Here is a 27,710-nt window from a genome sequence, read left to right as displayed (position 1 = left end):
AGGAAGAATAGATTTATTCATTCCTGGGAACTTTGTACATAAATGTGCATTTTTCCTATCTTACAGACTCACAGATTCTAAGCTGGACAGAGAAGTCTGACTCCTGAAGGTTCAATTCTCTACAGGATCCAGATTGCTGAATCTGTCCCATTGCCTAGAGAGGCTCCAAACCCCCTCCTGACCATGGGAAACTGGGTGATTAATCACTGGTTCTCAGCTTTATTTCTGGTAAGTGATATTTGACTTCTTATTAATTAGGAAAGTTAACAGTAAGGAGACATCATGTTTGTTAAGATTTGTAAAATTATTTTAAATAGAAAGATTCCATGACAATTATTGGGCTTATCAAAGCCTGCTAATCTGACTCTAGGCCAGATGAGAGGATAGAGACAAATAATATGCATTGTTCACGTTGGCAAATCAGCAGTGTTTGGAATTTCAGTCTGTTTTTATATTTTGTTTTCTCCCATCTCACTTCTAACTACCACCATGGGGCATTAGGTTCTCTCTATCCTCCCATCAATATTTCATAAAATTATTAAATATTTGAGATGTAAGTGATTGTAGAGATCATTTGGAACAGCACTACCCACTAGAAATATAGAGTGAGCCACGTAATATAATTTCTAATTTTTATTTTTTTTTTGAGACAGAGTTTCACTATGTCACCTCGGTAGAGTGCTGTGACATCACAGCTCATAGCAACCTCAAACTCTTAGGCTTACAAGATTCTCTTGCCTCAGCCTCCCAAGTAGCTGGGACTACAGGCACCTGCCACAATGCCCGGCTATTTTGTTGTTGTTGTTGTTGTTGTTGCAGTTGTTTAGTTGGCCCGGGCCGGGTTTGACCCCGCCACCCTTGATGTGCTGACAAGGGCTGGCGCTGTAAGCACTGTGCTACAGGTGCTGAGCCAATTTCTAAATTTTCTAATACTGAAAAGGTAAAATGAAACAGGTAAAATTGATTTTTAACAATATCATTTTTTTGAGACAATGTCTCATTTTGTTTTCCAGGCTAAAGTGGTGTCATCATAGCTCACTACAACCTCTTAACTCCTGGGCTCAAGTGATCCTCTTACTCTGCCTCCTTAGTAGCTGGGACTACAGGCATGTGCCACCATGGCCAGCTATTTTTTTTTAATATTTTATAGAGGTGGGGTCTTGCTATGCTGCTCAGGCTGGTCTTGAACTCCTGGCCTGAAGCAATCCTCCTGGCTCAGCTTCCCAAAGTGCTGGGATTACCAGTGTGAGCTACCATGCCAGGCCAACAGTATAATTTATTAAACCCAATATATTAAAAAATCATCCTTTCAGCCTTATAATCAATATTGAATTTTTTTTTTTCGTAGAAACAGGGTTTCACTTTATTGCCGACAACAGAGTGCCATGGCGTCACACAGCTCACAGCAACCTCCGACTCCTGGGCTTAGGCGATTCTCTTGCCTCAGCCGCTTGAGTAGCTGGGACTACAAACACCCACCACAACGCCTGGCTATTTTTCTGTTGCAATTTGGCCGGGGCCAAGTTTGAACCCGCCACCCTCAGTATAAGGGGCTGGTGCTCTGCCCACTGAGCCACAGGTGCTGCCCAATATTGAAAATAATAATAAGATAATTTATATTCTTTTATTTTTACTAAGTCTTTGAAATCTGATGGGTATTTTTGCACCCACAGTATATCTCAATGAGGATTAGCCATATTTTGAGGGCCTAGTAGCCATGTGAGGGTTGTGGGTAGTGGCTATGGCATTGAACAGTAAAGATATAAACCTACTTAATGATTTTCCAAAGGGAAATAAGAGCCACATGTCACACAATAAATTGACTGGAAAGTCATTACTTAAATCCAGCTTCCTTGTGTTCAGGCCAGAACCCCTTTACCAGCCTATATATGCAAAATCCCTTCTTCCCAACACACATGTACACTTTTCCCCCTACTTTCATTTTTTCTCCTTGAGACAAGATCTCACTCTGTCACCTGGGCTAGAGTGCTGTGGCATTCCCATAGCTCACCACAGCCTCAAGCTCCTGAGCTCAAGTGATCCCTCCTGCCTCAGCCTTCTGGGGTAGCTGGGACTACAGGTGCACCCAGTTATACTCTTCCATTTCTGAATCTGAGCCCTGGGGCTACCATTGTCCTTTCTTGCTTTCCTACAATTTCATTCATCAGTCTTTCTGGAGCCTTTTCTCCTTTGTCTTGGTTTTCCTCCTGGGTCCCCTAGGACTGCCCAGGTGCTCCAAGTGAAAAAAAAATGTATGGAGTTTCCCTGGAAGATTGTTTGTTTTGCATTTAACAAAAGGCCAAGTGCTTATTTTGTCAGGTTATCCCAAGATTTATTTGATGCTCTGTATTTAGTTTGCACTATAATGGAAAGAGCACTAGTTTAGGAGACAGGAAACATGACAAGCTCTTTTAGTTCTGGTATTAACTGAGTGACTTTGATCAAAATCTTATCTCGTCTAGACTTCAGGCCCTGTGTGTGTGTGTGTGTGTGTGTGTGTGTGTAGGGGGTATGAGGAAAGAACTGGGAGGAAGAAGGGGATTAATGACGTGACTAGATTAGATACAAATATAAATGTGTTTCTAACTCTAAATTCTCCATTTACCTGCAGTGTTTTTTTTTTTTTTTTTTTGCAGTTTTTGGCCAAGACTGGGTTTGAACCCGCCACCTCTGGCATATGGGGCCAGCGCCCTACCCCTTTGAGCCAAAGATGCCACCCAACCTGCAGTTTTGTTTTTTTTTTTTTAAGCTCTGTCTTATTTTTTGCTGGTTGAGTTCATCACCATTGGTGATGACTCACATGTTACTCTCTAACTTTGAATTTCCATTCCCCACCAATCTTGCAGGCAAGCTCATACTTCTCACTACCTCTGACATATACTCCTGTGTACTATTTTTTTAATAAAAATAAATTACTCAAAAAATATTTTTCATGCCTCCTTCCCCCCAGGTCTTGTACTTCACCTTCTTTTCCATTTGAAAGCACACGTAGGAAGAATAAGATGGAGTCTGTCAGGCTAGGGCAGACATGACACAGCTGGGCTGGTCAGTTTAGGTCCTGCCTGACCTTCACTCCCTGTCTCCCATTCTTATTGTTTTCTAAATTTAGCTCCCACCCTAAGATCTTGAGTAGTTTAGGTGGATCGATTTAGGAGATTAATTCTTGAACTGGAATGTTATAATAGGTCACTGAGGTATGCTGATTATTTGGAATAGAGGTTGGTGTTGTCTTTGCTTTGAATTTTTATGTATAAGACTGTAATTTTGGAAATGGAAGAACGAAACAGTCTTGAAGAAGCTACACTCACTGTTCTCCAGAATCCTGGTCTTCTGACAAATAAAGTTTGGTGGACCTATCCCCGTCTCCGCATATTGGCTCAAAGTGACAGGTCGCAGGACCCTCTTCGTCTGGTAACACATTCATAGTGGAGGCAATGACAGCCAAGATGAGGAATGGAATTCTTTTCTCCTAGATGTCACCATATTTCGTCATTTACTTTGTCCCCAATTCATGATGGACTGATGCAGAGTTCTTTGCCCAGTGTCGCTCTTGTTAGGGTGGAAAGCTCAGTAGGTCCTGTGTGTGGAACAAGAAAAGAAATTCTCTAGGCCAAGATTAGGGTATAAATGTTTAGACTTTATTTTATATTTTAGAAGGAGAGAAGAGAGGGAGTGAGAGACGGAAGAGAGGGGGAAAGAGAGAGGGAAGAGAGCAGGAAGAAAAGAGCAGGGAGATGGCCTGGCATTCCAAAGAAAGTAAGAAAAAAGAAAGAATGCCTGCCCTGAGGTCTGGTGGGTAGCTGAATTTGAGGGGGCAAAAAGGTAATTGCAGCCAAATCTACAGGGTATTGTGAAAACTGGCCCACCCTGTTTCCTTGGCAAGGTTGAAGACATATCCCATTGTCCTGGACATGCAGGAACTACTTTAAGCTTACAGGAACAAATGATAAAAGACAAAGGAGCTGATAAATTTAAATATAATAAGTTACATTTCATTTTGATCTGCAGAGGCTCCTCAATGGTTTATGAAAACAAAAATCTGTGTGTGTGCGCGCGCTAGCAAGAGAAAGAAAGCAGGCAGCCAGATAGATTTTTTAGTCCTTACTGAAAAACTATTAGCTAATAATTTTTCTGTTACTTTACTATAGACCAACCATCCTGACACCTCTGTGATCCAGAAACATTTCTGTTCTCTCCAAATAAGGTTCTCTTTTCTGTCCTTGAAATTCTTGAGGTATCTGTGGCTTTCAACTCTTCTTTTTTCATTGAAGTCAAAAACACTTCTCTGGAAGATACCCAACTCTGGAAAGATATCTGAGCAAAGGAGGCAGGAATAAACTGGTAAAGCCAGTTTGGTAATAATGCAACTCTATAGCCAGCATATATTTTCTGACTATGCACTAAACATTACATTAATCACTTTACATGTATTATCTCATGTAAGCCTTATAACATTGCTATGAGGTAGATACTTTTATTATCATTTAGAAGGGAGGGAATTGAGGTTCAGAGATGTTAAATCACATGTCTAAGATTACAGAGCTAGTAAGTGGTGGCACTAGAACTTGAGCCCAAGGAGTTTGACTCTAATATCAGACTTTAAATACTATGTTAGCAGATAAAGAGAATCCCACTGCCCCCTGTCAGTGTCAGCCAATATGCAGAGATGGGGATAGGTCCACCAAACTTTATTTGTTAGAAGGCCAGAATTCTGGAGAACAGTTGAGAGTAGCTTCTCCAAGACTGTTTTGTTCTTCCATTTCCGAAATTACAGTTTTATACATAAAAATTCAAAGCAAAGACAACACCAACCTCTATTCCAAATAATCAGCATACCTCAGTGACCTATTACAACATTCCAGTTCAAGAGTTAATCTCCTAAATAAATCCACCTAAACTACTCAAGATAGGCATTTTTTAGGGTGGAAGCTAAATTTAGAAAACAATAAGAATGGGAGACAGGGGGTGAAGGCCAGGCACGACCTAAACTGACCAGCCCAGCTGTGTCATGTCTACCCTAGCCTGACAGACTCCATCTTATTCTCACTGCATGTGCTTTCAACTACGCTATGCTACTGGAGGTATGTGAATGGTCCAGATCTAGGGAATCTGAATGGGCCATGTCTTAGGCTAAAAGCCTTTTACCTGTGGGTTGAGACAGTTCTGACCTATCCCAGGGCAAAGAATACCTCCTAGAGCAGTGATTTTCAATCAATGTGCCACAGCGTACTGGTGTGCCATGAGAGAATTTAGATGTGTCACAAAAATTTTTAAAGATGATTAATTAAATTATTTTCAAAAGAAATTCAAAAGCATAGTAGGTATATTCTTTCTTATACTCTTTTTTTTTTTGACCAACATAATTTAGGTGTGCTGTAGAAGTTTAACTATAGGTTGAAGTATGTTGTGAGATAATGAAGATTGAAAAACCCTGTCCTAGAGGCATCTCAATGCCCTAGAGACCTGTTGAATTATAAACTGGTACCTCCAAAAAATGGGTCAGAGCCCAGTTGGGCAGTCTCCAAAGCATATGAGCAGTGGGTTCTAAATTTCTCCCTTAGCCAATACAGAGACACAGCTTGAGAGAGCCAAAAATAGTCTTAGAAGCTCAAACAAGTCAAAAACAACAATAAGTTAGTTTGGAAAAAGATTCACAAGTTAAAAACAAGAAACCGTGTCATGGTATAATTAAATTAAATTAAAGAGGCAGGCTCATCTGGAATGGTTTAGTCCTTTTCAGATAGGTATTATGATAGCTGCTAAATTTATTCTTTGTTTCTTCAGAAATTTATTTATTCACTTATAGGTACAATAGTCTGAATGTTGTAGTCCAGGAATTGACAAATATATCTGTAAAAAGCTAGATAGTACATATTTTAGGCTTTTCAACTATGTCCCAACTGCTCAACTCTGTCATTGTATCATGAAAACAGCCACAAACAATGCAGAAATGAGTAGGCGTGGCTAAGTTCTAATACAACTTCATGGCTGCTGAAATTTGAATTTCATATAATTTTCATGTCATGAAATATTCTTCTTTTGATTTTTCTCAACAATTAAAAAATGTGAATACAAAAAAAATGTAAAAAAGATTTTTAGGCTTCTAGGCCATACAAAACAGGTAGTAAGCCAGATGTGGCCCATGGGCCTTAGTTTGCTGACCTTGCTCATTAGTGTCGAATGCACATCTCCAAGTACTAATTCACTCTGAAAGCAAGTTAAATACTGGCAGGATTGTACTCTGTTTAAAAGGAAAACAAATAGGTTCGGCGCCTGTGGCTCAAGCGGCTGAGGCGCCAGCCACATACACCTGAGCTGGTGGGTTTGAATCCAGCCTGGGCCCACCAAACAACAATGATGGCTGCAACCAAAAAATAGCTGGGCATTGTGGCGGGCACCTGTAGTCACAGCTACTTGGGAGGCAGAGGCAAGAGAATCGCTTGAGCCCAGGAGTTGGAGGTTGCTGTGAGCTGTGTTGCCACGGCACTCTACCTGATGGCATGAGGCTCTGTCTCTGGGGGGAAAAAATGTTAAAATGAAAACAAATAAACACAAAATAGCCCAAATGGTGGCAACTATTTCCTATTATTCCTTGTCTACTACTTTCCATACTCAAATTCTACTTTATTCCTTGCTTGTTTTTTCTTCCTGCAGGCTGTTTGGTTGGGGCTGAATGCTTTCCTGTTTGTGGATGCCTTCCTGAAATATGAGAAGGCTGACAAGTACTACTACACAAGAGAAATCCTTGGAGTGAGTATTACAGTTATGATGTGGAAAACCTGTATTTTTTTTCTAATCTCTAATCCCAGCTCCTTTGTAATCCAATGCCCTGATTTCTTCTAGGGCTAGGGTGGCTAGAAAAAGGGACAGGATTTTTTTCAAGTAAACAAGTCATTTTTTTCATCTAAGTACACTTCAAATATTGCATGGAATATAGGTATACTAAAAATATTCATTTTTTTAAAATCTTAAGTTCAAATTTAACTTAGAATTCTATATTTTTCTTTACTAAAATGACAACCCTATCTATGTTGGGCACAATCCTGAGACCCAATAAGGAAAACACACAATAAAGAAAACTGGTAGGCAATGGTTTTCAAATTGGTTTCCAGGAACACAGGTGCTCCTGCAAGATGTGAGGGGAAGGCTAACTGGGCAATGCTCCTGCCCTGTCTCCATTTCAACCACAGCAGCCTGTATCTTTCTTATGAGCTCCTGCTTATGATTTTAAGAAAAGAATCTGATTTTAAAAAGAAAGACAGATGGTGGCACCTGTGGCTCAAAAGAGTAGGGCACCGGCCCCATAAGCTAGAGGTGGCGGGGTCAAGCCCAGCCCCGGCCAAAAACTGCAAAAAAATAAAAAAATAAAAAAAAAAAAGAAAGACAGAAAAATGAAGAAAAAATAGAAAACCATTGCTGTGGACCAATGTCACAGAAACATAGCTCTATAACTCTCTATCAAACAGGAGGGATATTTAGTGGGGACTGAGTGTAGAAAGTGTTACCAAACTCAAGGCCTACAGAAAGGTAGGGTCAAGTGATGGTCACAGAATGGAGAAGGCTGGGGAAGTGGCAGATCAGAAATAGAAGAGAGAGGGTGTGGGTAGGTAGAGGGTGAGGTAGGGGTGGAGGTGACCAGGAAGAAGATGTAAGGTGAGGATGGTTCTCTGATAGGCTAGTGAACCTGGGCACTACCTGATTAGAAGAAAAAATTTGACTGTTATCTCTAGTCTATTATGCAGTAACGGGTAGGGGATTTGGTTAAACCTCTTTCATCTTGACAGGGCCTTTTTTCTTTTCTTTTCTTTTTTATTTTTAGAGACAGATTCTCACTTTGTTGCCCTCAGTAGAGTGCTGTGGCATCACAGCTCACAGCAACCCCCAGCTCTTGGGCTTAGGCGATTATTCTCTTGCCTCAGCCTCCTGAGTAGCTGGGACTACAAGCACCGGCCACAATGCCCGGCTATTTTTTTGTTGCAATTTGGCCAGGGCAGGATTTGAACCCGCCACTCTCGGTATATGGGGCTGGTGCCCTACTCACTGAGCCACAGGCACTGCCAAACGGGGCCTTTTTTCAGTAGCTTTCCACAAAGATCATGTCCTTTGCCCAATGTACATGTTTAAAGACAACTTGTCCTTTTAGAAAATCTTTTTTTCTCTCCATAATCAAAGCCCCCATGTTGAGATCATGACTAATTTGAATGTTCTGTTCATGGCTTATTTCACCCTGCTGTTTTCCATTTTAAATGTTCATCCTTGATCCTTCTTTAGAAACTATAATTCCAAATGGAGTGTTAATTTCTTTCTAAAATAGCTTTTTATTAAGAGAATGATGCAATGAATGTGACTAGTTATTAAGAGCTTGATTACTTCATGACCAAAATGTCACCAGCAGGAAAATAAGTCATGCTGATGTCCTATGGACATTTTTGTTTTTAAAGCCTTATTGAAAAAAATTATCAATAATGCTGCTTTCAATGAGATCAAACCATACAGAAGTGTATAAGTAAAATATGAATATCCCCCTCCCATCCCACTTTGAGATAACCACTTTTAATAGTTTGGGGTGTGTATATATAAACATATTGACATATGCTCACAAATGCATCTGACACACAGGTTTTCATAAAATTTGCTCTTTTTTTGGTGTATAGTTCTATGAGTTTTGCTAAACACATATAACAGGACACATAGTTTTTTGTTTTCACCAAAAAAGGGATCACATGGTAGATATTGACTGGAAATGTCTTTTTACACTTAATGTATTTTAGATCTCTCCGTGTGAATACATTACCAGTGGTGTGCTGGAACTAGCTCATTCCAGTTTACAGTAGTCAGTTGTGTATGCCTCTTCCTGACTTTGCATTTAGTAGTGTTCAATGACATCAAGTTGCGGCTCGGTGCTGGTAGCACGGTGGTTACATATGTATGTGGTGCCAGCCATGTATGCGGAGGCTGAGCAGTTCAAACCCAGCCCTGGCCAGCTAAACAACAATGACAACTGCAACAGAAAAATAGCTGGGCATTGTGGCGGATGACTGTAGTCCCAGCTACTTGGGAGGCTGAGGCAAGAGAATCGCTTAAGCCCAAGAGTTTGAGGTTGCTGTGAGCTGTGACGCCACAGCACTCTACCCAGGGTGAGAGGTTGAGACTCTGCCTCCAAGAAAAAAAAAAAAAAAAAAAACTAAACAAAAAACAATGACATCAAGTTGCTATCTTGAAATCTGCCACGGTGGAAGTATTTGCATCATCAAAATTGGCAAATGATGGAAATCAGGAATCCCCTTTCCTCCCCAAAAGCTGGCCATTAAAACATTTACCACTACTACATCACTGCATATAGCTTTCAGCCTTTTAAGAGAATAACAGTTAATTGCATTAGGGACCATGATTTGTTTAATCATTCTGTGGGTTCTTTCTTTCTTTTTTTTTTTTGAGACAGAGCCTCAAGCTGTCACCTTGGGTAGAGTGCTGTGGCATCATAGCTCACAGCAACCTCCAACTCCTGGGCTTAAGCGATTCTCTTGCCTCAGCCTCCCAAGTAGCAGGGACTACAGGCGCCTGCCACAATGCCCAGCTGTTTTTTGGTTGCAGCCGTCATTGTTGTTTGGCAGGCCCCAGGCTGGATTTGAACCCGCCAGCTCAGGTGTATGTGGCCGGCGCCTTAGCCCTTGAGTCACAGGCGCTGAGCTGGGTTATTTTTTAAATTCATGATCACTTTGAGAAAATACAGAGAGCAATTTAATTCACTATGAAACAAGGTAAATAAGTGGCAGAGGAAGAAGTTTAAATTCATAGTAAATGAGGCATTAATGTCAGCAACAATGCAATTATGACATCAGTGAGTGTTGATACGGAGAAATGAACATACATTGGCATATTTCAATGTACTGCTATGGGGGAAAAAAGATTTTCTCTAAAAAGAATTTATCTCCTACAGATAGTCACCACAGAATATGGAGCTGTGAAATTATAGTCCTGTATTTTCAATTCACTTGCCAATTTTAGCTTTAAGAAATCTCTGTGACTCAAATAAGTAAGTGGTGGGAACCAATGTGGAAATATAGGATCTCTGAGCTGAGGAAATTTACGCAGAAATGGAACAGGCTGTCTCTACCAAAAACAGTTGGAGTGTGACTCAGCAGAGGGAGAAAACACAGGTCATGCGGAAGAGCCAGAAATGGAAAACAGTAGGGCAGCTCTTGTTTACTGTATTGCTGACATCGTAGGCCCTTATAAACACTAGGTAGATCTTGACCCTGCTTATTAAACTGATGGCACATTGTCCTGGGTTTAGGTTGTAAGGAAAAATAGGTTTCGTGTCTTAAAGATTATCAGAAAAAGGACAAGAAATTGTTAACCCATACTCTTCCTTTTAGCAAGTCTTTGACGGGCACACATGTAAGTTTAACCAGTCAGCTGAAGTGCAGTAAAAATTACCTGGCTGCTGTTGCCACCTGCCCTACTACTGTGACATTGTCATATTTCATAGCTTGCAGTCCTAAGTTTATGAAGTAGGCTCAGAGACCAGTTATACATTGTTGACGAGAGAAGTTGGACTTAGCTGCCTTAGAGTTGAGCATATTCTGTCCAGTCAGGCCTGTTTCTAAGCTAAATACTTCTTTGAAGCACTGACTCCTTATCTCCTTTTCTAGAAGCTTCTAATGGTGGATTAGGTTGTTCTTGATTTATGCTGCCTGGCCACCCAAGAAAATCAGCTTGATTCTGCTCTCAGAAGTTCTCCCTTCTTAAATCTCTACTAAAAATTTTTACTCTTAAGGGATTTGCTAATCTTGTCTAAACTTAATACATTTTTAAACCATCTTAAATATAAGTGGTTAAAATCTTTGCTTTTATTATACCACTATTGCATGCTTATAATTGCAATATTAGAAAATATAGAAAATAATAAAATAGTTACCATCTGTAATTGTACTTCTAAATATGAGCTTTATTTAAAATGCAAATACAACTATAATCCTCAAGACTTTTAAAAATGACAAGAAAATCATAAGTATATTAAACAAAATATTACATCCATAGAATGTGTTGACTAACACAGTCATTAAGTCTTGTTCTCTTTCATATTAATGAATGTGTATTCACACATTTCCAAACCACCGTCATGGGAATTGCTCAGTTCAATGTGAAATCCAGCACATTTTCTGTCTTTTAAACAGAGACACCGGAGGAAGCTGTATCTCTGTGCATTTGCAGATCTCTGACAAGAGGACTGGGTTGATGCTCACCTTGATAGATGGTGAGATCAAGCAGCTGATAGTCTCTTTTCTCCTCTGCTCTAGTTGTCATTGGCCTGCGCCCGAGCCTCTGCTCTCTGCTTGAATTTCAACAGCATGCTGATCCTGCTTCCTGTGTGTCGAAATCTGCTGTCTTTCCTGAGGGGCAGCTGCTCAGTGAGTCCCAACCACTCCTGGGTCAACTTCCACATTAAAGAAAGATTCCTCAGTAGGAAAGCCCAACACCAAGATCCTAAGAATAAAGCCAGAGGTCTCCTTTGATAGCTAAGGGTCGGGTAAGGGTGGGTGGGTATTGGTGTGCTATGTGCAAGATATCTTGGTTATGGGTTAGCAAGGCTGGCTGAGGACACCTGACTATGATCACTTTACGTTTGTAGTTTTGCAGCCGCACACTGAGAAAGCAATTGGATCACAACCTCACCTTCCACAAGCTGGTGGCATATATGATCTGCCTGCACACAGGTAACTCAGGCAAACCAGGAAACTGCAGACTTCAGGGCATTCAGAGCCTAGATACATTCATCCACATCCACATGCACATTCAAAAAGTATTTATCAAGCCCCTGACATTTATTTGTCAGGCACTGTTCTAGGACGATTTTCATGAAGCTTACATTCTATTCCTTTGGGAACAGAGTAAGTATGAAAAAGATCATGGATCTTTTTGCAATCAAGGGTTTATTGGGCACCTTCTGTGGACTCTAGCACTCTGCTAGGCACTATATATAGGAGTCTCTTAGCCTAGTGGGACATGCCTGCTATGATGTTCTTGAGGTGCCTCTTATGTTCTTTTCCATCTTCCCATGTAGCTATTCACATCATAGCACATCTATTTAACTTTCACCGCTACAGCAGAAGCCGGCAGGCCACAGATGGATCCCTTGCCTCTGTTCTTTCCAGCCTAGCTCATCATGAAAAAGAGGGGGGCTCTTGGTTAAATCCCTTCCAGTCCCCAAACATGGTGAGTTGACACAGTGTTAAAGTATCTAAGATCTGGTCATGAGCAGGAAGGGCACGGTATCCTTGGTGGACATTGTGTCAGACTGACATTTCTCCTTGCACAGACAGTGGAGTATGTGACATTCACTAGCATTGCTGGACTCACTGGTGTGATCATGACAATAGCCTTGACCCTCATGGTAACTTCAGCTACCAAGTTTATACGGAGGAGTTATTTTGAAGTTTTCTGGTATACTCACCATTTGTTTATCTTCTATATCCTTGGCTTAGGGATTCATGGCATTGGGTAAGGCCCTTAAAGCCTCATTCTTGTGCCCCAGCCCCTGGCCTTGTATAAATCTTTGCCCCTAACTGTCCTGCTTTTCTGTTTCAGTGGAATTGTCCGGGGTCAAACTGAGGAGAGCATGAATGACAATCATCCTCTCAAGTGTGCAGAGTCTTTTGAGAAGTGGGATGATCATGACTCCCACTGTAGGCATCCCCAATTTGAAGGGAATCCCCCTGAGGTAAGAAGCCAATGGACAAGAACAGACTGTTTTTTTTTTTTTTTGGGGGGGGGACATAGAGTTTTACACTTTTGCTGAGTCTGGAGTGCCATGGTATCAACCTAGCTCACAGCAGCCTCAAACTCCTAGGCTCAAGTGATTCTCCTGCTTCAGTCTCCCAAGTAGCTGAGATTACAGGCATCACCCACCACGCATGACTAATATTTCTATTTTAGTAGATATAGGAAGCTGTATCTCTGTGCATTTGCAGATCTCACTGGGGGGGTCACACTCTTGCTCAGGCTGGTCTCAAACTCCTGAGCTCAAGTGATCCTCCTGCTTTGGCCTCCCAGAGTCCTAGGATTATAGGTGTGAGCTACTACACCCAGCCAAGACAGACTTTTTCTTTTTTGGTAAGAGACAGAATCTTACTTTATCGCCCTTGGTAGAGTGCTATGGTGTCACAGCTCACAGCAACCTCCAACTTCTGAGCTTAGGCGATTCTCTTGCCTCAGCCTCCTGAGTAGCTGGGACTACAGGCACCTGCCACAACGCCCAGCTATTTTTTTGTTGCAGTTTTGGCTGGGGCCAGGTTTGAACCCACCACCCTTGGTGTATGGGGCCAGTGCCCTACCCATTGAGCCACAGGTGCTGCCCCAAGACAGACTCTTACTAGAAGCTGTTACTCTGGCTTGGTGCCTGTGGCTCAAGCAGTTAAGGTGCCAGCCACATACACCAGAGCTGGTGGGTTCGAATCCGGCCTGGGCCTGCCAAACAATGACAACTACAACCAAAAAAAAAAAAAAAATAGCTGGGTGTTGTGGTGGGTGCCTGTAATCCCAGCTACTCGGGAGGCTAAGGAAAGAGAATCACTTAAGCCCAGGAGTTGGAGGTTGCTGTGAGCTGTAATGCCATAGCACTCTACCCAGGGCAATAGCTTGAAGCTCTGTCTTAAAAAAAAAATGCTTTTACTCTTATTGTTATTATTATTATTATCATTATTACTAGCTTAGCCCTGTGCTGGGTCCTGTGAAGGATATTCATAGGGTTCCTTCCTACCTTTAAGAAACTTCCAATATTACTGGTGACAGGCAATTAGCAGGGTATCTTGAAGAGGAAGAACTAATGGTTGTTGCATGTTGTGGGATCCTCTGCAAAGGTAATAATGATAGCCCACATTATTAATAGTTTTTACCATATGCCAGCCTTGCTGTGTAATGTGGATTATCTTATTTTTATATAACAATAATCTATGAAATAGGTACTTCTTTTGTCTCTTTTGATTCCAAGAGATTAAGTAAAGTGTTAAGCTCTCACTGTAAGCAAATAGTGGGGCTTTAATTCAAGTCCAGGCCTTTCATATTCCAAAGATTATACATGTGACCACTATACTATTCCAAAGCTTATCTGTGATGTCTCAGTCAAATTTTGGGGGGAAATAAAGCCTTCATTTTTACTTTTTTTTTTTTTTTTTGGAGACAGAGTCTCACTTTGTTGCCCTTGGAGTCTCACTTTGTTGCCTTTGGTAGAGTGCCATGGCATCATAGCTCACAGCAACCTCAAACTCTTGGGCTTAAGCAATTCTCTTGCCTCAGCCTCCCAAGTAGCTGGGACTACAGGTGCCTGCTACAATGCCCGGCTATTTTTAGAGACGAGGTCTTGCTCTGGCTCAGGCTGGTCTCGAACCTGTGAGCTCAGGCAATCCACCGGCCTCGGCCTCCCAGAGTGCTAGGATTATAGGCATGAGCCACCATGCCCTGCCTGAAATAAAGCCTTCTTAATGTGAAATTTCTTTGGTGTTATAGAAACATGCTTGAAAATTGTTGTTAGATCATGAGTAATTATGAAAACTAGGGTCTAGGGAACTCAAGAGTAATTGCCCCAGGGTCATTATCATGGATATTATGGTTTACTTTTGTTTACTCATAAAATAAGTTATTTTGAGCAGTAAATAGAAGGAGAAGGTTGACTTATATTGCCTCAAAATGCTCTGAGAATGATTAAAGTCTTTAAATCAGATCCAGGATTAAGAGCTTAGGTGTCATCTGCAAAGGGAAAAATATCTAAAACAAAAAGTCTTCAGGGCCAAGCATGGTGGCTCACACCTGGAATCCTAGCACTCTAGGAGGCCAAGGTGGATAGATCACTTAAGCTCAGGAGGTCGAGACCAGCCTGAGCAAGAGTAAAATTCCGTCTCTAACAAAATAGCTGGGGGTTGTAGTGGGCACCTATAGTCACAGCTACATGGGAGTCTGAGTCAAGAGAATAGATTGAGCCCTGGAGTTTGAGGTTGCTCTGAGCTATGATGACACAGTACTTTATAGAAGCTGACAAAGTGAGACTCTGTCTCAAAAGAAAAAAAGTCTTCTAAAGTTAGTATTTTAATTCAGTGGATAAAGGATAGATTAGTATTTCTTTTTTAGGACAACGAGATAGTTATCGATGGAAAAAGAAACTGTATCTGCATTCCATACCTTACACTAAAATATGGACCAAGGATGCATGAAACAAGGATTTAAATGTTACAAGAAATATAAAAGCACCCCAAAGCCACATGAGAATTTTTTAAATACTGGAGTGGGTGAAGACATTTCTACATATGATAAACAACCTTGCAGCCAGAAAATAAACGGTAATTCTTTTGCATGGCTAAAAAAACTCCATCATTTTTAAAGACAGATGACAAATTGCTAAGTAGGAAAAGTATTTACAATTCACAGGCTGTCAACTAATTTCTTAATATATAAACAACTTCTAGAACTCAATAAAAAAACCTCAAAACCTGATAAAAAGAAATGTAAAAGATATAAACCAAATGAGCCCAGAAATTGAAATGTATCTTATTTATTTATTTATTTATTTTGAGACAGAGTCTTACTGTGTCACCCTCGGTAGAGTACCATGGCGTCACAGCTCACAGCAACCTCAAACTCTTGGGCTTAAGTGATTCTCTTGCCTCAGCCTCCCGAGTAGCTGGGACCACAGGTGCCTACTACAATGCCTGGCTGTTTTTTTTGGTGAGATTATCACTGTTCTTTGGCAGGCCCAGGCTGGGTTCGAACCCGCCAGCTCCAGTGTATGTGACTGGTGCCCTAGCCACTGAGGTACAGGCACTGAGCCTGAAATATATCTTAAATATATGAAATGATGCTTAATGTTGTTCATAATAAAAAATGCCACATAAAGCTACAAGAATCTGTTAACCTAACAGATTAGCAAAGACCAAACAATTTAGTAATGGGGTGGCACCTGTAGCTCAAAGGAGTAGGGCACCAGCCCCATATGCTGGAGGTGGCGGGTTCAAACCCAGTCTTAACCAAAAACTGCAAAAAAAAAAATTAATAATATTTTTTTTGGAAAGAGTATGGAGAAATGCTGTTATGTGTTGTCACTGAGAGTATAAACCTATATAATTGCTTATAGAGGGTGATTTGGCAGTATCCATCAAACTTTAAAAGTCTACTTCCAGGAGTTTATTTTACAAATACACTTGTGTATACAGCAAAACCTCTGTAAGCTGACCACCCAAGGGACTGTAACAAACCGGTCAACATACAGAGGTGGTCAACATAAGCAACTATGCCTACTGTACTAATATGTACATGTGGTGCATGTCCAGGCTATGGAAATTAGATTAACTTAAGGAGGTGGTCAATGTAGGAAGGTAGTCAACTATGGAGGTTCTACTGTAATGCGAAATTATAGGTGTTAGATTATCTACTTCAGCATTGCTTGATAGAACAAAAGATTGAAAACAAGTGCCCATCAGTAGTAGGGAACTAGTTAAATTATGGGACTCTCATTCATTCAGCCAGTAAAAAGGAGACAGCTCAATAGGTACTTTCAGGGACCAGTCTCCAAGATGTTAAATGTAAAAGGCAGGCCAGTATGTACAGTCTGCTATCATTTGCATCAAGGCTCGGTGTCCATAGATCTGTGAGTAGGGCGCTGGACACATACATCGAAGGTGGAGGGTTTGAGCCTGGCTCGGGCCTGTTAAACAACAATGACAACTGCAACCAAAAAATAGCCAGGCATTGTGGAGGGCGCCTGTAGTCCCAGCTACTCGGGAGGCTGAGGCAAGAGAGTTGCTTAAGCCCAAGAGTTTGAGGTTGCTGTGAGCTGTGACGCCATGGCACTCTACCCAGGGCGATGTAGCAAGACTCTGTCTCAGAAAAAAAAAAAAAATCACTTAAATGCATGTTCTCCAAAAGAATTCACAAAATAATAATATTGATTGCCTCTGGGGAGATAGGGTGGAAGGGAATTTACTTTTTTACCGTATATCCTTTTATATTTTTGGCTTCTGTACCATGTACATGTGTTACCTATTGAAAAAGTAATTTTGAAAGGATATATGTGGCATATGTTAACAGGGCACTTTATTCTTAGAGTCAAAGGAAATTATAAGATTATAACCAGGGACCTGCTGTATTATGTGACTAATAGACAAGAGGATCTTAAAGACAAGTAGCTATCTAAGGCTTATTAGCTAAGCTTACTTGCTAAGTTTCTTTTCCTCATCTATTATCTAAGATAAATTATACTGAAGCAATTTGGTATCCTTAAAACTCAGGAGTTGCTTTGATAGTTTACATGATGACCTAAGAGAAAGAACTTCAGTTTTGCCACCTGAATGTGGTACTTTAATTCATAAACATTTAAAAACTACTTTCTCCTCATTTAAAAATAAGAAAAATAATATACATTTATTGTAGGAAGTTTGGAAAATACAAACAAATATGTAGAAGTAAATAAAATTTTTGTAGAGTTCAACCACCTAGCGGTGATCATTTTTTTCTGCTTGATCAATATCATGCATGCTTTTCTCTGTTATCAAATATTCTTCTGGAATTTGTTTTTGAAACAGAGTCTCACTATGTTGCCCTCAGTAGAGTGCCATGGCCTCAGTGATTCTCTTGTCTCAGCCTCCCAAGTAGCTGGGACTATAGGCACCCACCACAACGCCTGGCTATTTTTTTGTTGTAGTTGTCATTGCTGTTTGGCAGGCCTGGACTGGATTTGAACCCACCAGCTCCGGTGTATGTGGCTGGTGCCCTAGCTGCTGAGCTACAGGTGCGAAGCCTGGAATATTTGTTTTAAAACAGCTGTACGCTGTACTACTTTTGTCATTTTTTCTTTATAAATTTTGTGGCGGTTACTTTACTCATGTTCTTTGTGCACACCTTAATTATTTCTTTATTTCCATTCTCTAGAAGTGAAATTCTGGGGTCAAAGAGAAGGATTGCTTTTGAGGCTGTTGGGATGTACTGCCAAATTGCTGTCTGGGAAGATGCTACCAATTTGCATTTTATGAGGTGCACATGCAAACATACCTATTTCCCTGAATCGCAGTGAATGCTGTGCATTATTACTTACAACTGTTTTCTAGCTTGAGAGACTAAAATGCCATCTTCTTGGTTAATATTTATTACTCTAACAACTTTTTTTTTTTTTTGAGACAGAGTCTCACTCTGTTGCCCTGGGTAGAGTGCCATGGCATCACCATAGCTGACAACAACATCTTGGGCTTGAACAATCCTCTTGCCTCAGCCTCCTGAGTAGCTGGGACTACAAGCATGCACCACCACATTCGGCTAGATTTTCCTTTTTTTTTTTTGAGACAGAGTCTCACTATGTTGCCCTCAGTAGAGTGCTGTGGTGTCACAGCTCACAGCAACCTCAAACTCTTGGGCTTAAGCGATTCTTTTGCCTCAGCCTCCCAAGTAGCTAGGACTACAGGCACCTGCCACAACGCCTGGATATTTTTTGGTTGGGATTGTCATTGTTGTTTAGCAGGCCCAGGCCAGGCTTGAACCCACAAGCCTCAGTGTATGTAGCTGGTGCCCTACTCACTGAGCTACGGGTGCTGAGCCTAGTTTTTCCATTTTTAGTAGAGACGGTGTCTTGCTCTGCCTCAGGCTGGTCTTGAACTCCTGAGCTCAAGCAATCTAGCTGCCTTGGCTTCCCAGAGCGCTGGGATTACAGGTGTGAATCACCACATCCTGCCTACTCTGACTACTTCTTAGGCCAATGCTTTTTCTACATTATTATTACCCAGTTCTTAAATATGTTTTCTCATGTATTCTAAATTCAGCCGGAGATTTTTTTCCAAATAAGAAAAAATATCACTCACCCCATCTCTGCTCCTTCCCTCTGGAGAGATATCCAAGGAAGCTATTTGCCTGCAGCAGCATAAGAAACCTCATTCCACATAGTTTCAACGTATCATGCTTGAGCAATTGTGCAATAAAGGACATGATTTAGTATTGCCAGGAAGTACATTTTTTTGTTTTGAGACAGAGTCTCACTTGGTTGCTCTTGGTGGAGTACTATGGCGTCACAGCTCACAGCAACCTCAAACTCTTGAGCTTAAGCGATTCTCTTGCCTCAGCCTCCCAAGTAGCTGGGACTACAGGCGCCGGCCACAATGCCCGGCTATTTTTTTTTTCTTTTGGGAGGGGTTGTAGTTGTCATTGTTGTTTGGCAGGCCCAGGCTGGATTTGAACCGCCAGCTATGGTGTATGTGGCTGGTGCCCTAGCTGCTGAGCTACAGGTGCCGAGCCAGGAAATACATTTTTAATAGCTCTTATGTATATAGAAGCAACCTGCTGGGCGGCGCCTATGGCTCAGTGAGTAGGGCGCCGGCCCCATATGCTGAGGCTGGCGGGTTCAAACCCAGCCCCCGGCCAAACTGCAACAAAGAAAATAGCCGGGCGTTGTGGCGGGCGCCTGTAGTCCCAGCTGCTCTGGAGGCTGAGGCAAGAGAATCGCGTAAGCCCAAGAGTTAGAGGTTGCTGTGAGCCGTGTGACGCCACGGCACTCTACCCGAGGGCGGTACAGTGAGACTCTGTCTCTACAAAAAAAAAAAAAAGAAAAAGAAGCAACCTGCTACCTTGAGAAGATCTCCAGGATAGAAAGGATGCTTTAAAAAAAAAAAAAAACAATGGGGCGGCGCCTGTGGCTCAGTCAGCAGGGCGCCGGCCCCATATACCGAGGGTGATGGGTTCAAACCCAGCCCCGGCCAAACTGCAACAAAAAAATAGCCGGGTGTTGTGGCGGGCGCCTGTAGTCCCAGCTGCTCGGGAGGCTGAGGCAAGAGAATCGCTTAAGCCCAGGAGTTGGAGGTTGCTGTGAGCTGTGTGACGCCACAGCACTCTACCGAGGGCCATAAAGTGAGACTCTGTCTCTACAAAAAATAAATAAATAATTAAATAAGTAAACAAAAAAAAAACAATGTAGACACGATAAAAAAAATTATTACTACATTGAGTGTTTTTAGCAGTTGAGAAAAGAGGTGATGAGTAAATACCAAGTTTTATACATTGTTATTAACAATAGCATCAGCCGTGCACTTTTCCTTTTTTGTGTTTTATTTTATTTTATTTTATTTATTTTTAGAGACAGAGTCTCACTTTGTCACCCTCAGTAGAGTGCTATGGCATCCTAGCTCACAGCAACCTCCAGCTCTTGGGCTTAGGCGATTCTCTTGCCTCAGCCTCCCGAGTAGCTGGGACTATCGGTGCCTGCCACAATGCCTGGCTATTTTTGTTGTTGTTGTTGCAGTTTGGCTGGGGCTGGGTTTGAACCTGCCACCCTCAGTATATGGGGCCAGCACCCTACCCACTGAGCCACAGGCGCCGCCCTTGTTATGTTTTTAATCATCTGCTTCTATTTCACATCTGTTTTTTCTATTGGTTTTTCAGATTGGATGTGTTGTCCTGGAAGTCTTAGATTCTTAAAATTAAATTTTATACATAATTTAAGAATATAAATATTTACTATGGATTCTGTTTGTATTTTATTTGTTCATTTTTTTTGAGACAGAGTCTTACTTTGTCACCCTGGGTAGAGTGCCATGGCATCATAGTTCACAGCAACCTCAAACTCTTGGGCTCAAGCGATCCTCTTGCCTTAGCCTCCCGAGTAGCTAGGACTACAGGCACCCACCACAATATCTGGCTATTTTTAGAGATGGAGTTTTGCTCTTGCTCAGGCTGGTCTCAAACTCCTGAGCTCAGGCAATCTACCCATCTCGGCCTCCCAAAGTGCTAGGATTATAGGTGTGAGCCACCGCGCCTGACCTGGATTCTGTTTCTATGCTTTTCTTTTGCTTCTTGGTCAGACTTGTACATTTTCAGTAAATGGTTATGAGTAACAGATCAGTAATCAAAACCATTGCAATTTATTCCTTTCCATTTCTGTCCTCAAGATTTGGTGAAACTAGTGATTTAAAAATGGGTTACATCTCAGAGAACTCAGTAAATATTTATTACATACAGGAATGAACAGCCACACAAATAAGTCCTGAATAAGAGAATAATGTGTAATCTTATTCTTTACTCTGTCTCTGTGCAGTCTTGGAAGTGGATCCTTGCACCCGTCATTCTTTATATCTTTGAAAGGATCCTCCGGTTTTATCGCTCCCAGCAGAAGGTTGTGATTACCAAGGTAAAGAATATGCCCTTTCCTCTTGCTGTGATAAGAGTTCTCTTCTACCTGATTATAAAACTAAATTATCAAGTTGTCACCCTGAAGGTAATAAAAAGAAACTCGGTGGTGGTGGTGTGGTGACATATTTCATTTCCTTTAGTGCTGAACAGAACTGGGGAAGGGGCTTGGCAGAAATCATCAAAATGGGTCTATGTCATAGGCTGCAAATAGATGATCTGGGCCAGATCTAGCTCATGGATGTATTTTGTTTGGCCCACACAATGTTTATTTAAAAGTTGGATTAGTTGCCAACATTTAAAAATTGGGATTGGAGGCTTTCATGTTAAAAAAAAAAAAAGGCATTTCTTGCTTCTCTTGAAAAATCAGGAAACCTGATAACAAGAGTCATGGTCCCACAGAACAAACATTGCCTAGAGCAAGTAGTTGTTGCCCCCTTTAGAAAGGACTTGTGTTCCCAGGTCTCCAACTCCCCAGCCATCCAGCTTTACTCATCTACTCTTATCTGTCTGCCCATGGCCATCTGAGTTTGCCTCCTTTGGTCTATGTGCTTCATTGACAGGTTGTCATGCACCCCTCCAAAGTTTTAGAATTACAGATGAACAAGCATGGCTTCAGCATGGAAGTGGGGCAGTATATCTTTGTTAATTGCCCTTCAATCTCTCTCCTGGAGTGGCATCCCTTTACTCTGACCTCTGCTCCAGAGGAAGATTTCTTCTCCATTCATATCCGAGCAGCTGGGGACTGGACAGAAAATCTCATAAGGGCTTTTGAACAACAGTATTCATCATTTCCCAGGTAGGTCCTAGAGACCAGCGGAGACCCAGACCAGGATGCAGACTGGTAGAAAAGAGAAAGAAATTCCTTGTTGAACCTGAGGTCTGGTGTAATAGAATAGGATTAAAAAAGAAAACAGGTAGAAGTCAGCTATGGGAACAGCTATGTTTCTGGGAGGATATTTGCTGTTAGGGGTGAAGATGAGCCTTTGTTTGCTTATTGTCTTCTGTCTTCTTCCAGGATTGAGGTGGATGGTCCCTTTGGCACAGTCAGTGAGGATGTTTTCCAGTATGAAGTGGCTATGCTTGTTGGAGCAGGAATTGGTGTCACTCCCTTTGCTTCCATCTTGAAATCTATCTGGTATAAATTCCAGCGTGCAGACCACAACCTCAAAACACAAAAGGTACACTCCTGTATACAACATCTCATTTGACGTGGGCCTGACAAATCTATTGCCCTTGTGGGCTAAGCCCTTTATAATTAGTAAGGGAGTTATCTCTTTCTGGAATTATGAGAGTGTATGATTACTTCTTTTTGCTAGGCATCCACTTCTATAGATTCATCATAAAAATGGGGTATTCTATTCAATTTGTACTTTAAAATCACCTTAACCCAAAAATGATTTTGGAGGGCTTTTTCCATATGGAAAGTGTCAGAACTCTGAACATTTATTCTACCTAAGGTTTGTTGCTCTGTAAAGGTGATTTGTCAGGTCACCATTAGACTTGATCAACAGAGTATCTATGCATGAGTGTGTATACATGTATGTTGAAAACATAAGTCAAAAATGCATTTAATACTACTGAACACCATAGCTTAGTCTAGCCTACCTTACATGTGCTCAGAACACTTGCATTAGCCTGTAGTTGTGCAGAATCTTCTAACACAGAGCCTATTTTACAATACAATTAAATATCTCGTGTAATTTAAAGAATACCGTGCTGAAGGAGAAAAACAGAATGGTCATATGGGCTCTTGAAGAATGCTCTCTCCTGAAAGTGTATCTCTTTCGCACCATCACAAAGTCAAAAAAATTATAAGTTGAACCATTTTAAGTTGGGACCATCTGTATATATTCATATCACCACAGTGTACATTGTAAAGGGCACTTAATAAGGCTATGTTCTCTCTTGCTAATTCCAGATCTATTTCTACTGGATCTGCAGGGAGACTGGTGCTTTCTCCTGGTTCAATGACCTACTGACTTCTCTGGAACAAGAGATGGAGGAATTAGGCAAAGTAGGCTTTCTAAACTACCGTCTCTTCCTCACTGGATGGGACAGGAACATTGTGAGTTTAAACAACACAACAATTCCCATGTTAAATGTAAGATGAATGTCAGACAAAGGATAGTATATGCCGATTAGAAATAATTATTTATTGTGATTTCCTACCTATCCTTACTCTCACACCCAAGTTTATCTATTTACTCATTTTATTGAGACAGAGTCTACCTGGGTAGAGTGGTGTGGTGTCATAGCTCACAGCAACCTTAAATTCTTAGGCTTGAGCAATCCTCTTGCCTCAGCCTTCCAAGTAGCTGGGACTACCGGCACCTGCCACAACGCCCAGCTAGTTTTTCTATTTTTAGTAGTGAAGGGGTATTGCTCTTGCTCAGGCTGTTTTTTTTTTTTTTTTTTTTTTTTTTAGCCAGAGTCTTACTATGTTGCCTTTGGTAAAGTCCCACGGCATCACAGCTTACAGCAACCTCAAACTCTGGGGCTTGTGCGATCCTCTTGTCTCAGCCTCCCAAAAAGCTGGGACTACAGGTGCCCACCACAACGCCCAGTTATTTTTTTGTTGCAGTTGTCGTCATTGTTGTTTAGCAGGTCTGGGCCAGGTTCAAACCCACCACCCTTGGTGTATGTGGCTGGCACTGTAACCACTGTTCTATGGGTGCCAAGCCTCAGGCTGGTCTTGAACTCCTGAGCTCAAGCAATCCACCCGCCTTGACCTCCCAGAGTGCTAGGATTACAGGCATGAACCACCATGCCAGGTCTCACACCCAAGTTTAAATGTGGCTGAAAGAAAGGGAAGGTATCAGGACTTGCTTTTTCTAGGTTTTATTTTTTTTGACTCTAGGCTGGTCATGCAACATTAAACTTTGACAAGGCCACTGACATTGTGACAGGTCTGAAACAGAAAACCTCCTTTGGAAGACCAATGTGGGCCAATGAGTTTTCTACAATAGCTACCTCCCACCCCAAGTAAGTATATTCTCCTGTAGTGCACTGAGTTTGCAGAGTTAGGGTTTAGGAAAGATACAGCATGTTGAACACTCTTGGGAAAAGGTCTCTGGGGGTAGAAACTACACAATTCTTAGATTTTATCTGAAAACAAGAAATTTCATCTCTGGTTTTAGAAAAATAAGGGTCATGATCTTGTAATTGGTGTTTTCTGTCCCAGCTAGCCCCCATTCAAACAGTGAGGCAAGGAGACTCAGTTCTGAGCTATACTACCAAACTAGAGAACTAGAGCAATTTAAATGCATTTGGGGGACCTTAATGATTTCTACTTAAAGTAATAAGCTCTCAGAGTTTATCATCTAGTTCACTGATTACCTGTGCTCAGTCTTTCTAGAGGGTTTTGAGACATGGTAAAAGATACAGGAAAATCTGGTGCTATGAAACCATCCATTCCAATGGGATTAAGCTAAACTCTGTGAACAAATTGGTAGGTGATGATAAATTCTACAAATACTATTGGTTACCGTCTATAAGCTCAGCACTGACTATTTTAGAAGCTTTGAAGGTTGAAGAAAAATAAGATATGGTTCTTAATCTCAAGGAACACTCATTTGAATGAGAAATGCATACAATCACCTCAAAGCAGAATGATTCACTCCATGAAACAGGTGTGTGGCCACCTGAGGGAAGAAAAATTTATGGCTACATATGATGATCAGTAAAGGCTTCAGCAATGCAGTAGCCAGAGCACTGAGTGACTTAGATTCAGATGATCCTGGGTCCCAATGCTGGCTGGCTCTGTTACTTTCAAGTGCTGGGAACTTGAGCTGGAAAATCCTCTGATCTTTAGATTCCAAATCTATAAAATGAGGGTTATATTAGTAAATACTTGTTCTACTCACTTGAAGGGTTGTTGTGAAGATTAAGTCAGACAATATATTAAAAATGCTCTGTAAATTGTAAAGCAGCATATAAACAAAAGAGATCATGCTAATTATTGTGTTGGGTTGAACATAGCTGAAGTTGTGAGAGTGCATGAGACTGCCAGGAGAGAGAGAGAGAGACAGAGATAAAGAGAGAGAGAGATAGAGATAGATAAAGGGCAGAATACTGAGTAGTAAGGAATTCCCAGGTTATGTGGGGAGAGAGAATAAAACCAGGGAAGAAGAAGGAATATGCAGAGAGGTGGTGCCACAGAAGCCAAGGGAGGAAATATTTAGAGAAGCATAGTCAACAGTGTTGGAAGAGTGGCAGGGTCTGGAAGTGCTTGTTTAGCCTAAAAGATGATCTAAACATATTTAACTTTTTTTTTTTTTATTTTGAGACCGAGTCTCCCTTGGTCTCCCTTGGTAGAGTGCCATGGCAACTTAGCTCACAGCAGCCTCAAACTCTTGGGTTTAAGCAATTCTCCTGCTTCAGCCTCCCAGGTAGCTGGGACTACAGGCACCCTCCACAGCACCCAGCTATTTTTTTTTTTTTTTGAGACAGGGTCTCACTCTTGCTCAGGTTGGTCTCGAACTCGTGAACTCAGGCAATACACCTGCCTTGGCCTCCCAAGTGCTAGGATTATAGGCATGAGCCACCACACCTGGCTTGATCTAAGCATATTTATAGACAGAACAGGGGCCAGTAGATAGGAATAAAATAAATACACAAAAGAGGGGAGAGAACTAAGATGGTCACAATAAAAGACAGACAATAATAAATATTGATAATGAAGTAGAGAAATTGGAATCCTAATACATTGCTTGTGGGGAAGTGGAAGGGTACAGCAGTTAGAGAAAACTCTTTGGCAGTTCCTTAAAGTGTTAAATATTGCGTTTCCGTATGACCCAGCAATTCTCCTCCTCAGTATATATCCAAGATAAATAAAAACATACATCTACACAAAAACATGTACATGAATATACACAGCAGCATTACTCCTAATAGCCAAAAAGTGAAAATAACCCACCCACAAGTCCATCAATAGAAAAATAAAGCAAATTGATGTTTTCACATAATGGAATATTATTTAGCTATAAAAAGGAATGAAGCACTGATATGTGCCACAAACATGGAGAAACTTTGAAACCATCGTTGAATGAAAGAAATCAGACACAAAAGGCCACATATTGTTTAACTCCACTTATATAAAACATTCGTAATGTACAGAGATAGAAAGCAGATTAGTGATTATTTAGGGAGTAGTTGGGAGGCAATGAGGAGTGACTGCTAATGTACATTGTTTTTGGGGGGGGATGATGAATATGTTCTGGAATTAGATATTGGTGATAGTTGCACAACTTTGTAGCTATACTGGAAAGCACTAATTGTACATTTCAGTAAGGCAAATTTTATAGTATACAAATTATGCCATAACTAGATAAAAGAAAACAGAATGGAGAGGAGGATATGAGAAGCAAGTAGTGGGTGAGACCCAGAACACAGTTGGAAAGATTAATCTCGGCAAGAAAGGCTCTTCAGTATGAGAAATTTTGAGGGCAGGATAAACTCATAGTGGATGGCATTAATGGCAGTTAATATACATGCACTTGCACTTGCTATATGCCAGGCATTTTTCTAATTGTTCATGTTTCATTTAATCTTTAAAACAACCCTAAGAAGTAGCCAGTACTATTTTTATCCCCATTTTACAGGTGGGAAAGCTGAAACAGAGAGGTTAAGGAATTTGCCTCAAGTCCCACAGGTGGGCTAAATGTCAGAGCTGAGATTTGAACCCAGACAGACTGGCTCCAGAGTCTGGCACTTAACCACTGCACTGTCTCTTGCATGTTTGTGTTCTCAATAAATTAAGTAAGGCTGAGTGTTTAAAGTGGTAAGAGGTGAGAGCATATTTGGGCTTGTGAGTAGAAAAGGTTAAAAAACTATCATGAAGAATGTGGGAGTTATTCACAAAAGAACTTATTCCAGGTTCCTGAAAGTAGCAGAGGCCTAGTAGAGCAGTTTCTCCATTCTAACATCAGCAGCCTTTGTTGCATTCTTAGCCCTTAATGTTTTTCTACTCCTACAGATCTGTGGTGGGTGTATTCTTATGTGGTCCTCGGACTTTGGCAAAAAGCCTGTGCAAATGCTGTCGCCAATACTCCAGTCTTGATCCTAGGAAGGTTCAATTCTACTTCAACAAAGAAAATTTCTGAATTATTGGCATAAAGACAGGAATCTGCATTTTCTCTTTCTTTTGCATCTTCAGTAACTTGGTGTGGTCAGCTGCTTTAGGTTAATAATATGCCTATCAAGCCTTGACTGCCTGGCAATCTTTTTTTGATTGCATTTAACTATGTTACTTGAGCTTCACCAACCTAAGAACTTTAAAGTCACAATTAATTGCAAAACCCATGGATCCTTTCTTGGGAAAGTGACTATAAATCTTTTTGATAAGACATGACTACAGCAATGCAGTCATGGCAGAGCTTTGGTGGTTGACAGATGGATGACAATTTAAGTCCAAATGATTTTGTTAATTCCAAGTCTTTGCATCTCCTGAACATTGGTTTGTACTCTCTCCCTCCCACCCTCACACAGAAGAATTCTAAGTAAGGTGAATTTTTAAATAAAAATTTATTGAATAATTAATGACAAAACATAATAAT

At 41.1% G+C, this 27,710-nt stretch overlaps 1 protein-coding gene across 1 annotated transcript; it reads left to right on the top strand.

Moving 5' to 3' along the window:
* On the top strand, positions 1–27,398 carry NOX1 (NADPH oxidase 1). The gene is made up of 13 exons (XM_053579858.1): positions 1–228; positions 6,655–6,750; positions 11,304–11,414; positions 11,636–11,720; positions 12,068–12,219; positions 12,323–12,504; positions 12,592–12,724; positions 21,062–21,154; positions 21,717–21,952; positions 22,172–22,334; positions 23,075–23,221; positions 24,014–24,138; positions 27,131–27,398. The coding sequence occupies exons 1-13, from the start codon at positions 184–186 to the stop codon at positions 27,255–27,257; spliced, it is 1,695 nt and encodes a 564-aa protein (XP_053435833.1). The 5' UTR covers positions 1–183; the 3' UTR covers positions 27,258–27,398.
* The last annotated feature ends 312 nt before the right edge of the window (positions 27,399–27,710 follow it).

Source organism: Nycticebus coucang, chromosome X (assembly GCF_027406575.1).
Source record: "Nycticebus coucang isolate mNycCou1 chromosome X, mNycCou1.pri, whole genome shotgun sequence".
NCBI classification, from domain to species: domain Eukaryota; kingdom Metazoa; phylum Chordata; class Mammalia; order Primates; family Lorisidae; genus Nycticebus; species Nycticebus coucang.
Note: the sequence above shows the minus strand (reverse complement) of the source record. Positions and strands in the feature narration are given on the sequence as shown.

Coding starts and splice junctions, on each gene's coding strand:
- NOX1 (XM_053579858.1), top strand. CDS start 184: ATGGGAAACTGGGTGATTAATCACTGGTTCTCAGCTTTATTTCTG. Junction 6,751..11,303: donor ACACAAGAGAAATCCTTGGA/GTGAGTATTACA, acceptor CCTCTGCTCTAG/TTGTCATTGGCCTGCGCCCG. Junction 11,721..12,067: donor TATGATCTGCCTGCACACAG/GTAACTCAGGCA, acceptor CTTCCCATGTAG/CTATTCACATCATAGCACAT.